Source organism: Eublepharis macularius, chromosome 11 (assembly GCF_028583425.1).
Source record: "Eublepharis macularius isolate TG4126 chromosome 11, MPM_Emac_v1.0, whole genome shotgun sequence".
Taxonomy (NCBI): domain Eukaryota; kingdom Metazoa; phylum Chordata; class Lepidosauria; order Squamata; family Eublepharidae; genus Eublepharis; species Eublepharis macularius.
Window position 1 is genome coordinate 54,162,086 of NC_072800.1, and position 20,447 is coordinate 54,182,532.

Sequence of the window (20,447 nt, forward strand, 5' to 3'; positions counted from 1 at the left end):
TTAAGATATAAAAGCCATTTAATTAAAAAAAATGGTGATGTCAAATCACAGATACAAGCAAATATTGAGCAACAAGCACAGAACCACCATATGAACAAACACCAAAGTGTTCACATATAGTACCTGAAAAGACTGCTAATAAAAAGGAGTCCATAAGTATTTTATTTCAACTTTGTCCTATATGTCTCCCTTGATGAATGCCTCTGCCTACCTGAGTGCACAGCGAGCCAGAGGAAGAGTCCCAAGTACAGCATCTAATGCCTTAGGGCTCTGATATTTTTAGTCTTCTAAATGAAAGGAAAGCCTAGCCTAGAGTTTTCGGTATGACAATGAAGTAAGAGTCTTTTGCTTGAACAGTACAAAAATTCCCAAACAAGCAGTCAGCGACAGCCTATACATTTGTGCTTTTGTTCAACTGTCTTGGTTTTCTTCACCTTCGGATTCAGATTCTAGGAGGTAAAAAGAGAGAGAGGGATAAAAGTGATTTCCCCCCCCTAATTCTATGAAAACAGATCTTAAAGTAACATTTATATGATTCCTTTATCCAGCCTCATTGTTACTGTAGTCAAATCACTCCATTGTCTGAAGAAAGTGTTCAGCTAAAGTAGACCAGTTATAAATAGACTGCATTTTGATGCAAGAACAGCAGTTTGTTAAGCCATCATAACTCTGCTCAGTTGAAGAAACTTTGGGTTAGATTCAGCCAGTTCACTTAAAGTCTTTCTACTTGAGACATCTTACATGAGGATGCTCAAGTGAGGGAGACGCAATGTTAGTTGGGAAGCATAGTTTTAAAAGATAGAGCCGGCAGAGATCACTCCTCAGAGGGTTTGTTAATATCATCTTTGTCTCCCCAAAGGCTCTGTCAATTTCACCCCTTCGGGAGGCAACGATGAAATTAATAAACTCTCTGAGGAGTGATCTCTGCAACTTCCATGTAAAGAGGTGAAATGGACAGAGGCTTCAGCTCTTGTTTTTTTAAACTACACTTCCCGGCTAACACTGCATCTCCCTACACTTGAGCTTCCTCGTGTAAGATGTCTCGTGTAGAGAGACTCTTAATCTTACTCAATTCCCTTCCATACAGCAGCCCCCATTCCATGTGGTTTTTGAATACGCAGGTCCCATGATTCTCAGTATATTCCTTTTGGGAGCTCAAAGGGGATGTCTCCTGCCTGTTTCAACAGCAGAAAAGGTGGCTGAATCCAACCCAGAAAGATATACCCCACAATGGGCAGTGTGGCATAAAAACTTACAATGAGAGAAAGGAAGGGGGGAGTGGCTGCTGGGCCAGATGTCAAGGTGACAGTTTCAAGGCAATCATGCGAAAATGTCAGCTGGTGATGACTGTGAGGCTCTTGCGTATACCCCAATGTTACTCCAAGGTTGTGGTGTGCCAGACTTGTGAGAGGAGATTTAATGGTAACATTAAAGGCAAATGGGGGGGGGGGTGAATGTGGTACATGGCCTCAGTGTTCACATCACCCACATCCGCATAAGCTGAAGCAGGTGGAAAATCAGCCCAAGCAGGCTTTGGCTTACAGCTGCTGCCAGTTGAAAGAGTTGGATGAAAAGACATCTAGAGTTTAAATAACAGAAATGTCTTTCTTATACAACTAATTTTTTTTAACTTCAATATAGCTCATGATTTAAACCCAGACTTGTGGGCAGACAATCTGCCTAAGTTTCACCAACATCCGTTCAAAACTAGGGCCCTCATCTGCCTCAACCTTCCTACTATCACAGCTAGTCAAGGCAAGTTTTTTTTACTAAAAGAGACAGGAGCCCTTAGGAATCAGCACTCCAGATTATGGGCATCCTGAACTGTTCTGCTCCTGCTTCCCCAACAAGTCTCCCTCCATGTGCCCTCTGCAAAATCATCTTGAAATCTAATTCCCATAAGCAAAGACATATCGTAAAACACATGATGTAAAATCCTTTATCTCTGAAAAAAATGATTTGTTCTGATTTGGAGTACTACCTCCTCACTCAGACTTCTGTGGCCACTGTTATTGTATCTGCAATAAGCAAGCAGGACTTAGGAGAATTCAATGCACAACTAAAATATTACCCTCAATGATCTTTCTGTTGTCTGAAATATATAAAACCTTGAAAAATTTTGTCCATTTAGACTGACAAATAATCTTTCTACTGACATCAATATAGGATCTTACGTTTTCTACATCAATTATAAAAACTTACTACTTCTGTAAAAGCTTATCCCTTGTTTAGCAGCTATAAATTAAGGAACTAAAAAAAGGGCTGATGGAAACAGTGAAATAATACTAAGCTTAGATTTTGCAGGGGAAGCAAGAGAGAACTAATAATTACAGCCTGCCAATCACATCTGTGGCTAATATGGGATTAGATTGGGGAGGGGGCTGCTTAAAGCAGAAAGCAAGGAATCTTCTCCATGGGAGGTCATGAGATTGGAAGGGGGGAGTCTGGAGCCAGGAAAAAACAAGATCCCTTTTTTATTTCATCTTAACTTTTGGTGGACTCTGCAGTTAAACTGTAAACCTCAGAAATTCCTGTGTCCCATTCAGGAGGTGGCATTTCTTTCTTCTACACCTTTACCTTCAAGACAGGTGGAATTTTGCCCATTGAGTTGAAACCAGATTTAGCTTTCAATCAACAACCTTTATGAATGTGCACAGACTTGCTCATGCAGGCTAAAATCCAAAGCGCTGCTTAAAGCACATCCAAATACTTAGGTTTGCCCAGCAGGGTTTTTTTTTACTTAAATATCACAGACTACTCAGATTCACAAAGACATTTGCCATGAGGCATGAAGAACTGTTGACTGAGAAATAAGCTAAAAGCCCACTGGAGCACAAGTCCTATGTCAACATATGAAACTACTCTATACTGAGTCAGAGCATTACTCTGCAATGTCTGCTGTGACTAGCAGTAACTCTCCAAGGCCTCAAGCAGAGAACTTACTAGAATCCTACATCCTTAGATGTTCTAACTGCAAATGCCAGGGATTGAACCTGGGACTAGACATGGGCACGAACCGCATTACGAACCAAAAAAACCCATGAACCGCCTGATCATCTGTTTGCGAACCAGCGGTTCATGAGAGTCCATGGCCAATGAACCAGCATTCGTTGGAAGCCCGGTTCATTGCATTCGCCCGCAGTTTGTGAAGCCAGACAGTCAGGCACCATCAATCAATGCCTGAACTCTGTCTGCACTCCTTCTGTCGCCCTGAAAACCCGAATCGAAGCCCAGCTTACCTTGATCGGCAGGTCTTCCTTCCAACCATGGAGCTGCAAATTGGTTACAATTGGTTACATGGGAGAAGACACCCAAGGGGAGGGGGGTGTTCTGTAGCTATGGGCAGTCCAATCTCATCCCTGCAAACCCTGATAGGCTGTTCTGACGGTCAACCCCTTGTACACTGGGCCAATGTCAACTGGTGGCTCTAATTGTATCGAATGGGAGTTTCCTGGGGGCCTCGGATTGGAGAGGGTATAACTCCAAGATCCCTATTGCAATCTTGACCAAACTTGGGTGCTGGCTGGAAGAGAGCCTGCTAAACACTCCCTGGGAATATGGGCTCCCCAACGGGGGCCATTCTGACACCCATGAACCTCGGACTGGTTTGTCAGCGGGAAATGTTTGTTGTGGTTTGTTAGTTTGGGTTCGTCAGTGGCACCGAACCACGAACCGCTGATTCGTTAAATTTTTTTGGTTCATGCCCATGTCTACCTGGGACCCTCTGCATAGAAGGCGTGTAATCTGCCACTGAGCCATGGACTCTTCCTGGCAATGGAACACTGTTTTATTCTTTTGATAATCAGGATCAATAAGGATATCAACTGAGAGTTGTCTCTAGCTCTGAAGTGACTGCAGTAGCAGATTTTTTTTGTTCTGGATACTGCTCTCAATGCTAAATAGAACAGGTCAATATTACATAGTACTGAGAAGCATTGCTTAGCACTGCAACCCAAATGGCATCTAATAAATAACCAACCACTTACACTGTAGTTTCCACCCCCCATCCTGTTCCCAATAAATATTGGCTTGGACCCTAAAAGTCTTGTAAGTATTTTAGAATCACAAGATTGTGTCCTGTTTTATTTTAGAATCACTAGATTATGTCCTGGTTGTACTGCTTTGTTGTAGTGGGCACAATGCCACATAACCATGGTTGGCACTTTGCACTGAAAGTTGTCACCAGAGGTTCTTGCAACCAGTCACTTGCTGCTCATCTATAGATGTCCTTTCATGAGGATCAAGTAAAAATCCCAAACTGTCATCAGAAACCACCCCGCCACTTAAACCAATGGAATGCCACCATTTTGTAAATTAGGTTGTGGCTGGTTAATTTAAGTCTCATGAGTCTCTTGGAGACTGGGTAACAGTAAACAAATCCAGAGAACAGGAACGGGAAGGGTGGTGGCAGACATAAAAGACTACTATGAGATTCAGGAAAAATGGCAAACTAGCTAACAGCAGATTTGCCAAGAAACTATAACATTCAAATACAGTCAAACCTTCTTCAGCATTTTGTAGCCACTCAACAAACTTCTTCATCTGGTCAAGGAACACACTTTTGCCTTTAGCAAGATGTGCCTCTTTGTACCACTTCAGGATGGCTTCTTCACTTAGGACATCCGCTGCAATTCAAATCCAGGGAATATCAATAGATTAAAAAAAATTCTCTGCATGACAGAATGTGTGTGAGCGTGTGTGGATTCAAGCACTACAAATTTTCTTTTAAAAAGAAGCAGTAACATTACTTTGTACTAGGGAAACTTTAGCAGTATGATTATCCAATGCTTTCAACATTTTGTATTACATAAAAATAATTTTGTCAATGACTGCTAAATAAAAAAAACCTAGTAATTCAGAACATTTCAATGTATCGGAATTGTCAACCAGCTGTCCATTTACTCTGGTCCACCTTATTTCTGACAGGGGTCGTCTCGTTTCCTGAAAACAAAAAAGGTCATACTTATTCATGGTATTGCAGGGCTCTGGACATCAAGGCTGCATTTCTAACTTCTGTGGCTACCAATCCTTTTACAAAACTATTCATACTAATGGTCATCACCATATTCCTCCATTTCAGGGACACAGACGAAATCCCTACGTAGAACTTCTGTATGAGATTTAAGCATTAATGACTAGTTAATAGTTAAATCGTTCTAAGTCAATAGGCTTAGAAGAGTATAACCGCTATGATTGCTCTGTTAGTTTTAACTGCAGCTCTTGTTCTGATCGCTTCTCAGAGAATACGTGCCATTTGCTTCTTGGTGTATGCATACGACAGCTTTTCAGAGTATGTAGCAGCAAATTATAAGCATGGAACATTTATTTTTCATTTTTATTTTACTATCTTTAAAGTCTGTCTTTCTCACGAAGACTCAAGTCAGATTACACAGTGTACATTGATCCAGTCAACAGGATGAGGCATCTAATAAGCAATGTACTTGGACTAGGAACACAGAAATGTGAAAATAAGCACAGAATTTCAGAATGCAGGTACAACGCAGAAAAATAGCACTACATCATTAGATACAAAAATGGTATGACATCAGTAGAAAATAATGCAGGGACAGTGGAATAACACACAGTGAACAGATATGTCCTATACACAGTGGTATCATCTACAGTCCTTTTCACTTTGTAAGTGCCTTTCTGAACCATTATGTTATAGGAAAGTCTTATTACCTTTATAGAAATGTCCTCCTGAACAATTCTGTTTTACATAATTTTTGGAATGACAGAAGTGTGGGAGCCTTCCTGACTTCTTTGAGCCGGCCATTCCATAGGCTGGGAGCCACAACAGAGAATTTGTGTTGTTGATTTTGCCCATTTGTAGGGTTGTACTTGTAGGAGGACCTGTTCAAGTGAGTGAAGCTGTTGTGGTGGATAGGAGAATTTATCTACATGGGCAATTCACAAAATGCTACATGAACTAAGCGACTTACATGTAGCAATGTCACCTGTGATGTGGCTGCTTACAGTAATTTCTTAATTCATCTGCCTTTTAAATGCCACAGCAATTAATTGGCAAATAGGTTGGCTTCATTTTTTAAAAAAGATTTCATGCAATGTTACTCTTGATAGGTGCTGGTTTATAACCAGCATTAATAGTCATCCCTTTAGAAATGGTTTGGACTACAAAACCGTTACTCAAAGAAGATAATTTCTACAGAAACATGTTAGAATATTGTATGTATTCTATATAGCCTAAAGCTTGGATAGAATAGAGCTCATAAGTATGTAGAGCTAGCAGAATGTAAAACCAGTATATACGTATTGTAAAAAACAGATTCACCTTTACTTAACCCCCTGGTTTGGCAGCTGCAATGCATGTTGGAAGCAACATTGCAAGCAACTGCAAGCAACAAAATGGCTGTCAACATTTATGGGTTCTATTCAGCTCACTTCAACATGGGCTTGCAAGCTTCTGCAGTCAATAGACTGTCAAATAGTACATGAATGAAATGCTACCTTGAATTCTGATGCTGGATGTTGTAACTGGGATTGTAACTTATTTGACTAAACACACAAAGACTGAGAGCCAAGCTACAAGTGATGCCTGACACAGGTTGGACACTTGTCAGCTTCCCTCAAGTTTTGATGGGAAATGTTGGCATCCTGGTCTTGCAGCTGTAATGGAGAGCCAAGCTGTAAAACCAGGACGCCTACATTTCCCATCAAAACTTGAGGGAAGCTGACAAGTGTCCAACCTGTGTAAGGTGTCACTTGTAGCTTGGCTCTGAGGCCTTCCTGTGAAAACAACAACAACAAAAAGGAAAAATCACTGGAGGAGGGAAGAGACACACAGAATTGGAGAAGAGCTAAGAAAGTGTCTTAAGAAAGAGGAATGAGGGGACCTTGAACAAGCCAGAAATATGCACAGAAAGGAAACAAAATAAGTCCCCGGTCGGTATTAAAAGGTCAACTGAATTTCCCTTTAATTTTGAGAGGGATTCTTTGTAATTTATTCATGCCTTCAGTACTTCAAGAAGGGTAATATTCTCTTGTCAACAGAGAGGTGCTCAATTAAGCAATCAGGCAGGACAAGGCACAGTTAATCATACCCCTAGGTTGCTTTCTGAAGCACAAGGAACAGTGAGGGGAATTTATATCCAGCTATTTTTTTATTAAAGATGATTAAGATGACATTTTAAATGCTCTGCAATTTTAGCTGAACTTTTGTGGGAAGTCTATTTTTCACTGCACCCCAAATAATGTCAGGCTAGGTGAAGCATTTGAAGCCATATACAAAGAAAAAAAGACCCTGCAGCTCTAAACTCCAGTCACCCATTATCTGAACCCTGAAGGGTGATCACAGAGAGAGAGACAGTGGCATACACACTAACAGTGAATGGGTGTCCGGTTGTAGACAGTCCCCAGCTGATGGAGTGTGTAATATAAATCAAAAAGAGTCCAGTAGCACCTTTAAGACTAACCAATTTTATTGTAGCATAAGCTTTCGAGAATCACAGTTCTCTTCGTCAGATGCATGGAGGGCAGAAAGAAACTGGTCAAATATAGAGGAGGAGAGAGGAGGGGAGGAGGAGAGGAATTGTATGGTCTTGGTAGTGGTGCTGGACTCTTTTTGATTTTGCTACTACAGACTAACACGGCAAACTCCTTTGAACCTTTACACAAACAAACTGATCCCCACATCAAAAGGAGCTGTTTGCATCTCCATATCAAAGGAGTTGTTTACATCCCTCCTCTCCTCCTCCCTCCTCTTCTATGTTTGACCCGTTTCTTTCTGCCCTCCATGCATCTGACGAAGAGAACTGTGATTCTTGAAAGCTTATGCTACAATAAAATTGGTTAGTCTTAAAGGTGCTACTGGACACTTTTTGATTTTGCTACTACAGACTAACACGGCTAACTCCCCTGGATCTGTAATATAAATGATTCAAAACTCACCTATATGAATGCAATTACTTGACATAAGCAATACTGTGTTGGTTGGCAAGATTTATCCATTGAAATATAACAGGTGTGGTGCCCAAGAATGTACGGCAATGCTAGAACTCTTTTAAGATAGGTAAAGAGTAGGGTTGTACATAACCAGACCCCAACCTACATCATTAAGTTTAAATCAGTAAGGCAAAAGTAACCCTCATGGACTGAAAAATCCAACTTTCCTGGCAAGCCAAGAAACACTTCAATAAACAGATGGGTACTCTTAAGAAGCTTAATGGTTCTTTCATACTTAGAAAGGCAACAAATTCAAGAAGTGCAGTGGAGAAGGGGTGGGAGAGAAAAACAGCATCTTTAAATAATTGCCTTAATAGTTAATGCAAAAAGAAGTCTGGAAATCTTGAAATCATTTATAGTTGAGGAAATGTTACAGAGTATCTTTTTTAAAAAAATCATAGACAGTCATTTCCAGACCAGCCCCTGGCCAAATCTTTCTTCCAAAGAGCCTACCTGTCCCCTCCTTCCTTACATAAACTTGGGGCTGCATACATGGGTATTCCCTTTCTCATTTTATTTTCGCAACAACTTTATGAGGCAGATTAAACTTAATAAAATAGAAGTGAGGTGGCACCTTAAAGTCTAATGGTGTTTATTGCAGCACAAGGTCTTGCAAGTCAGACTTCACTTCTTCAAATGCACACAGTGACTCAATGAGCCTGAAGAAATGAAGTCTGATGCACAAAAGCTTCACTCGGTGAGGTGCTATTTTTCTGTCTTACTCAACTGTGACGGACTAACATGGCTAACCCTCTCAAAGTATCATCATTAGACGGAGCGATCCTGAGCCTCATGGCAGAATGGGGATTCGAATCTGGGTCTCCCCAGGTCTGACGGATGTTCTAGTCATTATAGCACACAGAATCTATAACCAAGTGGTCTTCTTAGGAATGGGCCAATATCTGGACCTCTAGACAGAGACAAGCTGAGAAAGCAAATGTTATAAGAACTTATCATGAAATTGAGCTAACTCTTAGTGACTTAAGATAATTTGCAGATTAAAAATATTTAGGCTATCCAGTACAAAGTAATATAGAATAATAGTAATAGTTCTTAAAATATTTGCTATAGCTTGAGACTTCATTGTTTGTTTCCCCATTTATTACAGGCTCGTGTGTTTGAAGGCTGGTGACTGAGAACAGTCACTCTTCCCTCATTGACTTGCAATAGATAGATCCAAATGCTTCAGTGTCCAGCTACTATTATGAAACTACAATCAATATAAACAAAATCCGTTACGAAATATTCTGTTTGAGCTCCCCACTTTTCAACTTGTTGTAGCAATATACTCTTATGACTCAGAGAAAAACTATTTATGACTACGTGACACTAGCTGCAAAATCAGCCTGATACAATAGGGAAATTAAAAATGTGCACAGTACAATCTTAAACAGAGATATCCCATTCTTAGCCTATCAATATCAATGGATTTTGCAGGTGTAACTCTGCTTAGAGTTGCACTGACACAGTCCAAATGCAACGGCTCATCTTAGGAACTAATAGCAGCTTTGCATCTTTCTGTTTAAAGATAGAAGGCACATTCAATTTATTTAAATCTCTTTTTAAAGAATGCAAACATTAAAATATTAAGCATTTTAGGATGCATGTTTAGCATTCAAGCTTTTAACAACGACAACTACATTCAATTTATATACTGCCCTTCAGGACAACTGAATGCCCATTCAGAGCAGTTTACAAAGTATGTCATTATTATCCCCACAACAATCACCCTGTGAGGTGGGTGGGACTGAGAGAGCTCCAAGAAGCTGTGACTGACCCAAGGTCACCCAGCCGGCTTCAAGTGAAGGAGTGACCAGTCACTCAATCAAAGATTACTGGAAATTTACTGGGTCGGAGGAACTCTGTTGACGTGATTTATCTGGATTTCAGTAAAGCTTTTGATAAGATCCCCCATGACATTCTGATGGGCAAACTGGAAGACTGTGGACTGGACTATAGGACAGTTTGGTGGATAGGGAACTAGTTAGAGGACCGCACCCAAAGTGGTGGTCAACGGCGTTTCATCAGATTGGAGGGAGGTGTCCAGTGGGGTGCCGCAGGGCTCGGTTTTGGGCCTAGTACTTTTCAATATTTTTATCAATGATCTGGATGAAGGAGTGGAAGGGCTGCTCATTAAATTTGCTGACGATACCAAATTGGGAGGAGTAGCAAACACCCAAGAAGATAGCATTAAAATTCAAAAAGACCTGAATACTCTGGAGAAGTGGGCAGCTGCGAATAGGATGCAATTCAACAAAGACAAGTGCACAGTATTACATCTGGGCCACAAAAATGGGAAGCACAAATACTGGATGGGGGATACATTTCTGGGCAGTAGTATATGGGAAAGGGATCTTGGAGTTAGAGTGGACTGTAAACGAAATATGAGCAGTCAGTGTAATGCGGTGGCAAAAAAGGCTAATTCAGTCTTGGGTTGTATCAAAGGGGCCATAGTGTCGAAATCGCAGGAGGTCATCATAGCCCCTCTCTATAATGCCTTGGTCAGGCCGTACCTGGAGTATTGTGTGCAGTTCTGGAGGCCTCACTTCAAAGAGGATGCGGACAAAATTGAGAGGGTACAGAGGAGAGCGACGAGGATGATCAGGGGTCTGGAAACTGAGCCCTACGAGGAAAGGCTGAGGTCCTTGGGAATGTTTAGTTTGGAGGAGATTGAGGGGGGACATGATTGATCTCTCTAAGTATTTGAAAGGCTGTCATTTGGAGGAGGGCAGGGAGCTGTTCCAGTTGGCAGCAGAGGGTAGGACCTGAAGCAATGGGTTTAAATTACATGCACAAAGGTACTGGCTGGATATTAGGAAGAACTTTTTCACGGTCAGAGTAGTTCAAAAGTGGAATCAGCTGCCTAGGGAGGTGGTGAGCTCCCCTTCACTGACAGTTTTCAAGAAGAGGCTGGATGAATATTTGTCAGAGATGCTTTAGGCTGATCCTGCACTGGGCAGGGGGTTGGTCTGTATGGCCTCTTCCAACTCTATGATTCTATGAGTAGGGAATCAAACCTGGTTCTCCAGATTAGAATCCTGCTGCTCCAATATACCAAACTGGCCAAAGCTTGATTTTTAAAATATGTTCAGCAGCCACTGGAAGGACAACAATCCCTAAAGGTATTGACTGTAAGTCTCAAAAGGCTAATTCTCAACATTTGAAGTCAAAAGGGAAAGTTGTAGAGTGAACCTGATGAAAACAGGCAGAGGAGTGAAGAAGAAGCCATCCCATGAGACTTAGTCAGGGATGATTCACTAGACTGCTTACAGCTAAGCTGTCTGAATGAGCCATCTGTGTATCACATACACAAAATTCAGGTACAGAAACTATTTTAGGATTCTAATGCAGCAGAAGAGAGGTATTGAAGAATGCCTGCATCAGGATCAAGGCCCCAAACTACTGAACTAGTCTCAGCCTGAGCCTGATTTGCTGCTTCTGCTACTTTATGGAGCACAAAATTATTCTGTGAGCCTTTTTACCACTTCCTGATGTGATCTAGTGAATTCTTTGTGCTAGATGCATTCTCTCTTAGGCTACTTAAAGTGACTAGATATGTATTGCAAGCATTTCCACATCAACTCATAAAGCTGCTTCATACTGAAGCAGACGATTGGTCCATCAGTATTCTCAGATCAGCATCTGCTCTCTGATCTGTGGTGGAGGTCTTTTACATTACCTCCTAACTGAGCCTTTTAACTGGAAATGTCAGGGATTGAACCTGGGAACATCTGCATGTCAAGCAGATGCTTTCCCACTGAGCCACAGCCCTTTCCCACTCCAGGATACCTAGATGAAGGTTTATCTGCAAAACATTGGTTTCCTTTGCATTGGCCTTGTATCTTTTGCCACCCGCTGTGCTCTTACCCCAATAGAAAATATTATTTCCCATACAACCACCTTCCCTGTCCCTCCTTTCCCATGCTGGAACAAATAGCAGGATTATGGGTTTTTTAAAAGAATTGCTTTGCAAGAGCAACACAATTGTGTGACTGATATACAGCAATGAGCAATATGACAATTCCAAGGGGAAAGACCCAGGGTTAAATGCAAGATCACTATCCACTGCTATTTCCTTGTGCTGCAAATGCAATCGTCATAATTTTTGTCCCTTTCCACTCTGTAAATGTTTTCAAGTTCAACTGCAGCAACACCAATTCTCAGCTGCATCTCATCCACATTCATGAACCAGAAGTTTCTTGAAGACTAGCATATAAGAATGAAACAGCAAAATGGCATCATATTATAGCATATTTGTCATCATATTGTAGAATGATCAAGCCAGGAAAAGGATATGTGGATTTGGTGAGCCTCACAGTAAACCAGTTTTGAACTTGCATACCTTTATAAAAGAGCACCACAATCTTCTGAAAGGCTTTCATAAAGTGGATGTTGTCGTAACAGTATTCCTGAACCTTCTGGAGAAGGATCAGCTCCGACTGGCCTTGAGAGCTGAAGACAGCCAGCAAAGGTGCATATTGCTAAAAGAATCAGAGGGGATTTTTTTTCATTCATCTGGTAATAGGGAAAAGATCTGAATGTTTCACTATGGGGAAGACTTATGTAGAGATGCGGACATACATAATATGGTTGTCTGTTACAGTTATGTCCTTGAGAGCCAGAATCAGAATATTGCAACTGAGTGACTTGTATGGCTCATCTATATAACTGTAAAGTACAATGATTATGTAAACTGAGGATTTTCCAATATCCTCAAATCTTAAGTTCAGACTTCAAGTTGCATTTTCTTCTATAAAAAGTCTAAAAGATTCCACCCTCCCCAAATGCAGCCATTGGGGCTCTTTTTTTTTTTTTAAGGGGAGGGCTCTTTACCATTTCCTCCCCTGCTGGTTTCCTGAAGATGGGGCGGGGGGGGGCACTGCCAAGTTGTATTTAACTTCGCTAGTGAAAAGTAGTAATTTTTCACAGCAGGAATACAAGTAGCTCAGGGGTGGTACTTGTTCATCAGGAAAATGGCAGGATAGAAAAGGGTTAATGACGCCCCTCTGTCTCCTCCTTGAATTCCTGCAGCTGCATTTAGGAAAGTGTTTTTAAATGATCACACTACAAAATGTAGCATGTAATTTAAGGCTTAAGAGTCAAAAGACCTGGGAAGTCCATATGTAATAACATTACTGAAAGTTTAATGTAGCCATTTGTACTCTGAAAGAAGGGAAGACATCATCATGACTGGTGCGTAACACCTGCCTTTACATATGCAACACCTTAAATCCACAGTAGAGCTTCTCATTACACAACAGGTAGTGCTAAAAGGTAGTGCTAATGAGTGATTTTTCTTTAAGAATTGTTCTCGATAGAGGCTGACATATAAATCCTATAGCAAGAAGCATTTTACACACAGAGGATACGGTTACTGAAGATGCCAATTGGTCCTGGTTAACTGATATTTTGAATGGAAATTTGTGAGTATATTATGTTTATTGTGTATTTGATTTCCATTGCTGGGATTAGATCTTATGTGTGATATATTTGTTTCCAGTGACTGTGTACTCTTTGAAAAAGAATGGAATTTGAAACGGGACTAAATATGATCTAGACAACCCATCAGAGGGCAAATATCAATGTTTCTGGAACGTGTCACAGCCACCTGGAGTGGTGTCTGCTGGAGTAAACGTTTTCTGTACTCCTCCCCTTTTGGATACACAGTGCTTATGACCTTTATATATTTTGTATTTGTGTTGTGCTAAGCTTGTATTTGCACTTTATAATGGATGTGCAATAATATATTTAATACGCACTTTAGCACTAGCACTTTATATTTTAGGGTCTGCAATATTGTAGCACTTGTATGAATTATTACTCCATTTGTGGGTTTGAGTTCTTATAAGTCTGTTGTTGTGTATTGAGCAGCTCTACTGTGGATTTAAGTTGTGAATTGTGATTAAATAACTTATACTTGTACCTTGATTGATATATTAATTCTTATTAGTAAGTTTACACGGGATTTTCCTTGCTCCTGAAAGTTTTTTACCGTGTTACTCTCCGTATTGTGATATTCTTTACATATGCAACATAGAGGAAGGGGTTTGTTAGTTACCTGTTGTATAGTCCCAGCAAATGATGAATGTTCACATGCATGGTAATCACCCTTCTGCACATGAGTAAAATGAAAGCAACCCTCTCATTTGGTTCCAGTCATATGTTCTTATGGTACATGCATTCTCTATTTACATCCATGCGTACCTTCAGATGTTTAAGTGCTTGTTCTGCAACTAGCTCTTCCTTCTTGTTCCACTCAACAGCATTCATTATGCAAGTCCACAAGAGTCCAATCACTGCTGGCTCTGGCAGATCATTTCTCTTCATTTCTTCTTTTACATAAAGCACCATCTGCAATGGAAGATGCATACAAAAAATATCTTTAAACACTGCTTATTTTTTGATGTTCTACTTAGCTTGTAATTATTTGGTTCTTAATGTTTAACTATGTATATTATTGACTGTTCTTGTATCTCTTTATAATTAAAATAAATAAAATCTTTAAAAAAAACCCCACTGCTTCTTTGTTTCAAATTTCTTCAGTAGCAGATCTGTTGCCCAGTGTTGCCCTGCAACACTTTATTTGTATGTGGTATACATAAAAAGAAGAGCTGAAGAAGGAATTCAAAGGAAAGCAAACCATTTTATGTAAAAGACTAATTTTCACTGCACTTGAAATATCATTTAGTAAATACCTATTTATATTACAATGCAGTCACAACTAGAGATGTGCATTCAGGTATATCCAAAAGGAAAATAAACCAGAAATTAGCCATTTTGGGCAAGCTTGAGGATACTCTGACCTAAACACTCCGATAGTTCTGGGATTAACAAAAAATTATCTCCTAGACTTTCAAGTGCATTTAGGGTTTGGGGAGTGGGGACGGACAGAGCAACCTAGCCTTGGGGAAACAGTTGTTAGGTGGTATCTTGTCCCTTTAAATTTTAAAGGCATAAGGCCCAACTAACAGTTGACACTCGCTTGGCCTCCAAAGGCCAGGTTTATCGTCCTCAAGGCCCTTAACATTTTCAAAATGGAAAAAGAATCACCCTGGTATTTACTGGGTTGGCATCGCCTCACCCAGGATTTACGGAGATGGCATCGCCCAGAGCCACTGTGTGGGCCTTTGTCTGGTTGGCAGGATCCATCCCAACCCCCTACAGCCAGAAATTGGCTGCTAAGACCCTGGGCCAACAGCCCACCAGGCTCAAGTTCCACATGCAGGAGTTTACCTGGTGACCCAGTATCCTGGCAGCCATTCTGAGGCTGTTGAGGGCTGGGATGGGCCCTGCTGAACAGACAAAGGCCTGAACTGCAGTTCCCGAGAGCCTTCAGCAGGGCAGTGTCATTCCAGTCAGTCCTGGGTCATTCTTTTTTCTATTAAAAACATTTAAAGGGCTGGGGGAGCGGTAGACTCAGCCTCAGACGGCCGGGAGACGATCGGCTGTTTATCAGGCTTCATTCCTCTTAAATTTAAAGAGATGAAATGCCACTTGACAGCTGTTCCTCTGCAACTAGGTTCCTCTCTCTTCTTCATTCCTTCCCCCTTTTTGTAGCCGGCGGGGGGGGGGGGGAAGAGATACATCCAAATTTTGCTTTAATTTCTGGTAAGGTTTTTTTAAGGCATACTTCTGGGGTCTCCAAATACCGGAACCCAAAAACTGTGCCAGAAAATAAACAACCCTACCCCAAAATTCTAGCATAACAAAAAACATGCTGTTTAGAAAAACCTGAACCAATTATTTAAAAAACAAACCACTTTTGATGCACATACTCCTAGGTCACAACATATCCTACAGACAGTGAAAATTGTTCTCTCTGCAGCCACACACCATTCTGTTCCTTGCCAAAAGCTGCCCCTGTGTGGCTGGAATATTTTCTGTTCAACTGGAAGAAGCTGTCTCTACAGAACTGGTGGAATGCCAGATCTTCCAGAAGGCCATAAACATGACTATTAATTTCATGGCACCATAATCAGCAATGCTGTCTATATAGCTGTTCTTGACCAGGGTCTAGAGTCTACAGCTGGTGCAGTACGTCCCAACCCTCTTTGTGATGCAGGCAAAATGCCAGAAACGCTTTACACTAGCTTTCCAAAGTCTGCAATTGTTTTACAATATTCTGAACATTGTATAGTCCTCCAATGGTATTAGGATCATTCACACAGCAGACATCAGAAGCAGCAACAGAACGATGATCAAGAATGACAGGGATTTGGGTTGATATGCAATATCACACTTGTGAGCCTGCTTCTCCATTGCTACCATTTTGTGTATCATTAAATATATTTCTAGGCTTTTCTATTTTTTGTAAAAACAATGAAGTGGCACCAGATGAGAAGGAAAAGGAATGTGAAGCTTGAGGCAAAATGGCCCTGCGATCAATGGAAGATGTGCAATCTAGGGCTTCCAAGTCTTGAACAAGAAAACTGCCATTGCTCAAGTTCTACCCATCCACTCCCACCCTGACCAGGAATGCTAACAGAATCAGAACATAAAAATTCAATATATATTCAAAGCATTAGCATCAGATACAGCATGCATAGTTAACTTACAATTACACAAACACTTATAATGGACCCACCCCAATCAGTTACAGAAGACACTGGACATTACCCTTTTCCCCATATATGGCACTGACTGCATCTTGTTCCAGAGTTCCATTTTTTTCCTTCTCCTACAGGCAGACTAGTTAAAAACACTTTCCTCACCTCTTTAATTGGGCATTCCTGAGAAAGACGTTCCTGAAGTTCTTTTTGCAGTTCTTTCCGAGTCCCCAGGGACTGCTGGACTCTGAGGAAATCTGAGAGCTCTTTTAGGCCAGCGTCAGTAAAATACTTGGTGAAATGCTCCACGTTCTGCCGGTTGGCTGGAAACAGTTCCTGGAACAAAGACATTTCCTTCCTGTGCAACTGGTTAAGTAATTTAAAGAATCATTTATGACCTGCGGCAGGGAGGAAGACTACACAGAATATTTATTTACATTGTCAATTAAATAGTCCACCTTTTTCACTGAGACTCAAGGCAGATTACACAGCATAAGTTAAATACAGTCAACAGGATGCTGTGGTGCAGCAGCAGCTAGAGTATCAATGGGAAAATCTTCCATTCAGATCTGACTTCTGCTATGAACTCATTAAGTGACTTCAGCCATAACTCTCTAGACGGGAACAACAATATTGTTCTACAATACTGAGTTCTGGGAGATTAGCAATATTATCACTCAGTGAATTTGAATGCCGTTTGCTTTAAAAAAAAATCCTGTTCATTGTTTCACAGGAATTTCTTTCCTCAACTAAACATTTTTGCAGGGATGACTACAGCCCAAGTCTTCTATGGTGCTGAAGTCTATGAGATTTCACAAAAACTAAATGGTCTAGAGATCATCCAAAGCCAGTTTCTCTTTTTAAAAACTGGGTTTATAGACTACTCTTTTAGACAGATTACTGCCCTACCCAGAGCAATGAACAAAGTCAGTGCTGTTATTCTCCCCACAGTACTGCTGGGGAACTGGGGCCGAGAGAAGTGGCTTGCTATTAGAGACAAGCCTTTGCTTATTGTTTCAGGCCGGACTGCCCGACACCTGCTGGGCCCATAACCTTTGTTGGGTTATGATTATGATTATGATAATGTTTAGCAGAGTAGAGCATTGCACAGCACATAAAGAATCACATAGAGCTGTGTTCAGCTTCTAAAATAATGTTTACTACATAAAGGATAAAATAATAAGGGTTACATTGGTGATAAAATAAAGAAAAGCTAATCCAACACTTGCCTAAGGTCACCTATTCAGCTCATGGGAGTAGTGGGATTCAAAGCAGCAGACTGCTGATTCACAAGCCAACCACTTAATCACTTTGCTAATCTTCCCTGGGACACCCCAGTTGTTCTAACCTTTAATTTTGCTGTCTGTCAGAGCAGTTTTCAAAATATGAGACCCAAGAAAACTAGCAAGCCAATTTGTCCGAATTGTACTCAATAATACTCCATTTTGTGATACTACTCATACACGCTATGACTATTTCACAGCAGTATCTCTGTTTTAATGATGTTGGTACACTGGAATCTATGCCTTCTCTTGGCTCAGTACTAATATCTGCTGTCTTCAGCACGGGACTCAGTGGGAGTGGGCTCAGAGGGTCCTCTACCGTCTGCACAGTTGTAGTCTAGTGAGAGGGAAGCAACACACTTCTCTGGGTTCACAATCTGTCTGACCACTGCTGGTGTGTGTATGGGTTACATGGCAAGGAGAGGAGATGGAACTCGCTGCTGCTGGGTCAAACAACAGTAGGCAGCAGTAATTAACCCCATGAATGCAGCAGAGAAATGGCTGCCAGGTGAAGTGTTAAGCAAAATTGTTATAGTCTGGTGCAGCCATGCTAACGGTGACTGGGATTTTATCCCATTAGCAAGATCTCAGCTGTGCCTCTTTCCAAAGCTGTTTTGTAGTTCAAGTTCCACATGGGATTTAACTGGAAACTTCAGGCGTGCTAAGACTAGGCAGGCCCACACTGTTATGCTTTTCTCTGAAGCCTGCTCTGTTCTGCAATATATGGATGGTTTTAACATAAGGAAGATTCCAACTATCACACCATGTGTTTTTTTCCTGTGTGCCCAACTGGGTGCGCAGTTAGATGCAGCGTGCATGGTGTAGGTTTTAATACTACAGCTGTCTCTTGCTTCTGTTTTGCTTCTGATTGGCTCATCACATTCATCAAAAAAGGCAGGCTGTGTCTTTCTGAGATTCCTTATTCTTGTTTCTTATCGAGTTACTGAGAAAATGATAGGGATGTCTTTTGTGAATGTCCAGCTTTTCTCCCTCTTGTTTCTGTCTTAATGTCTGTGTCACTCCATCCTGCCTTGCAAAAAGTTGCTGCTTGGGGTATTCTCCCTCTCCCAGACCTCAAGCCTTGTCTGAAAGAAATCATAGTCTTCATGGTAGTTCTTCTCTGCCTGTAGAACTCTGGAGACATCTAGGTGATATGATTGGAGCACCTATGATTCCTTCCTTGGGTGTCCATCTGTCCAAAGGGTATGGTGTTTGCAGGAGAGAATTTGAACCCTCACCTGTAGAGCTCCCAGGAGTGTTACAGGGCTTCTACCAGACACATCACAGAGATGTGAAAGCCACTTTTGTGTAGTGGTTAAGAGCAGTGGAACTCTAATCTGGAGAACTGGGTTTGAGTCCCCACTCCTCCACTTGAAGCCAGCTGGGTGACCTTGGGTCAGTCACAGCTTCTCGGAGCTCTCTCAGCCCCATCCACCTCACAGGGTGATTGTTGTGGGGATAATAACATACTTTGTAAACCTGAGTGGGCATTAAATTGTCCTGAAAGGCAGTATATAAATCGAATGTTGTTGTTGTTATCCTCCATTCAGCAAAACATGCCACACTACCTTTGACCTTCCCCTGTAGTAGTGCTTGATGGGTGGCAGAGAGAGGGTGCCCTACCAATATCACCATGTATTGGTTGCCTACCATGTATGGCTGGCCTAAGGGCGTTGTATGGTTGCTGTGCCAGCTCTTCCTGCTGCAGCTCAGCTGGGCAATGGGGGGAGGGGGGAAATGATGGGGAATTGTTGTGCCAACACCTTTATGTCGCTTCTTGCATTTCCTGGAAGTGATGTCATTGTGAGTGAGTGTGCCCATACACAATAACATTACTTCTGGTCTGCACTGGAAATTGCAGGCAGGTCCTCCCCCCCCCCACACACAAGGGGAGTCTCCCCCCAGTTGGGCTGGCAACCCTAAGGTGTCATCAGTATACTGCACCATGACTGGTGGGTGTGGATGGTTTTCCTATGTTCCCAGCTCCTGGATGCTGGGTTTCTTTTTGCCATTTCTTTGCTCTGCTGAGGGAACCTAAGATACACTGGTGCAGTGCAAATATCAGCAATGCACTGGTGCCTGGAATTTAGGATTGCTCAAAGTATTCCAGCAGGAGTGAGGTTGATTGTAGTGGTGAGAAGCTTGCATCCATTTCACACTGCTTACTAGGGAAACATTGCAGACTTAAAAAAGGAAATACTTACTAGCAACCTCTTGTCTAAGTTAGCTTTCCTTAAAGAGGAGGTAACTGAATTGGCATCTTTCTCTAACATCCATGCTTTAAAAAGCTTTACTGCAAATGAGGCAGCAATACCTGGGGGAAGGGAAAAAAGAATAAAAACAAAGCAAGCTGCAGTACAACCAAACACCTTCAACGTACAGACAATTTGAAGCATCTTACAAGAATCAACCTGAAAACAATAAAATAAATTGCATGGACGATCCAAACTAAAGTTGTTGACATTACAGGCTGCTTTGCATATTACAACATTACAGACCTAAGGAGTGTACCTGCTAAAGCCCTGGTGTCTGAAGCACATGCAAAAGAGGACTATGGGCCAAGGCAAGTAGGAAAGTTAATTATATTCCCACTCAATAAGCTTCCAAGGCACATGCAACTTTAAAACAAACAAAAGCCGATCACATATCTACTGAA

General features: G+C 41.4%; 1 protein-coding gene across 4 annotated transcripts in view; it reads right to left on the reverse strand.

Annotated features, from left to right (window-relative positions):
- Window positions 1–20,447, reverse strand: part of BZW2 (basic leucine zipper and W2 domains 2) — a 70,349-nt gene continuing 49,902 nt past the window's right edge. For all 4 annotated transcript variants that reach the window (XM_054990802.1, XM_054990800.1, XM_054990803.1 and 1 more), the window contains exons 7-12: window positions 19,996–20,105; window positions 16,674–16,844; window positions 14,167–14,313; window positions 12,305–12,443; window positions 4,503–4,625; window positions 1–449 (exon numbers count right to left, since the gene is read on the reverse strand). In XM_054990802.1, the coding sequence (XP_054846777.1) occupies window positions 412–449; window positions 4,503–4,625; window positions 12,305–12,443; window positions 14,167–14,313; window positions 16,674–16,844; window positions 19,996–20,105 (728 nt within the window). In that variant the 3' untranslated portion in view covers window positions 1–411. The remainder of the gene's footprint in view (window positions 450–4,502; window positions 4,626–12,304; window positions 12,444–14,166; window positions 14,314–16,673; window positions 16,845–19,995; window positions 20,106–20,447) is intronic.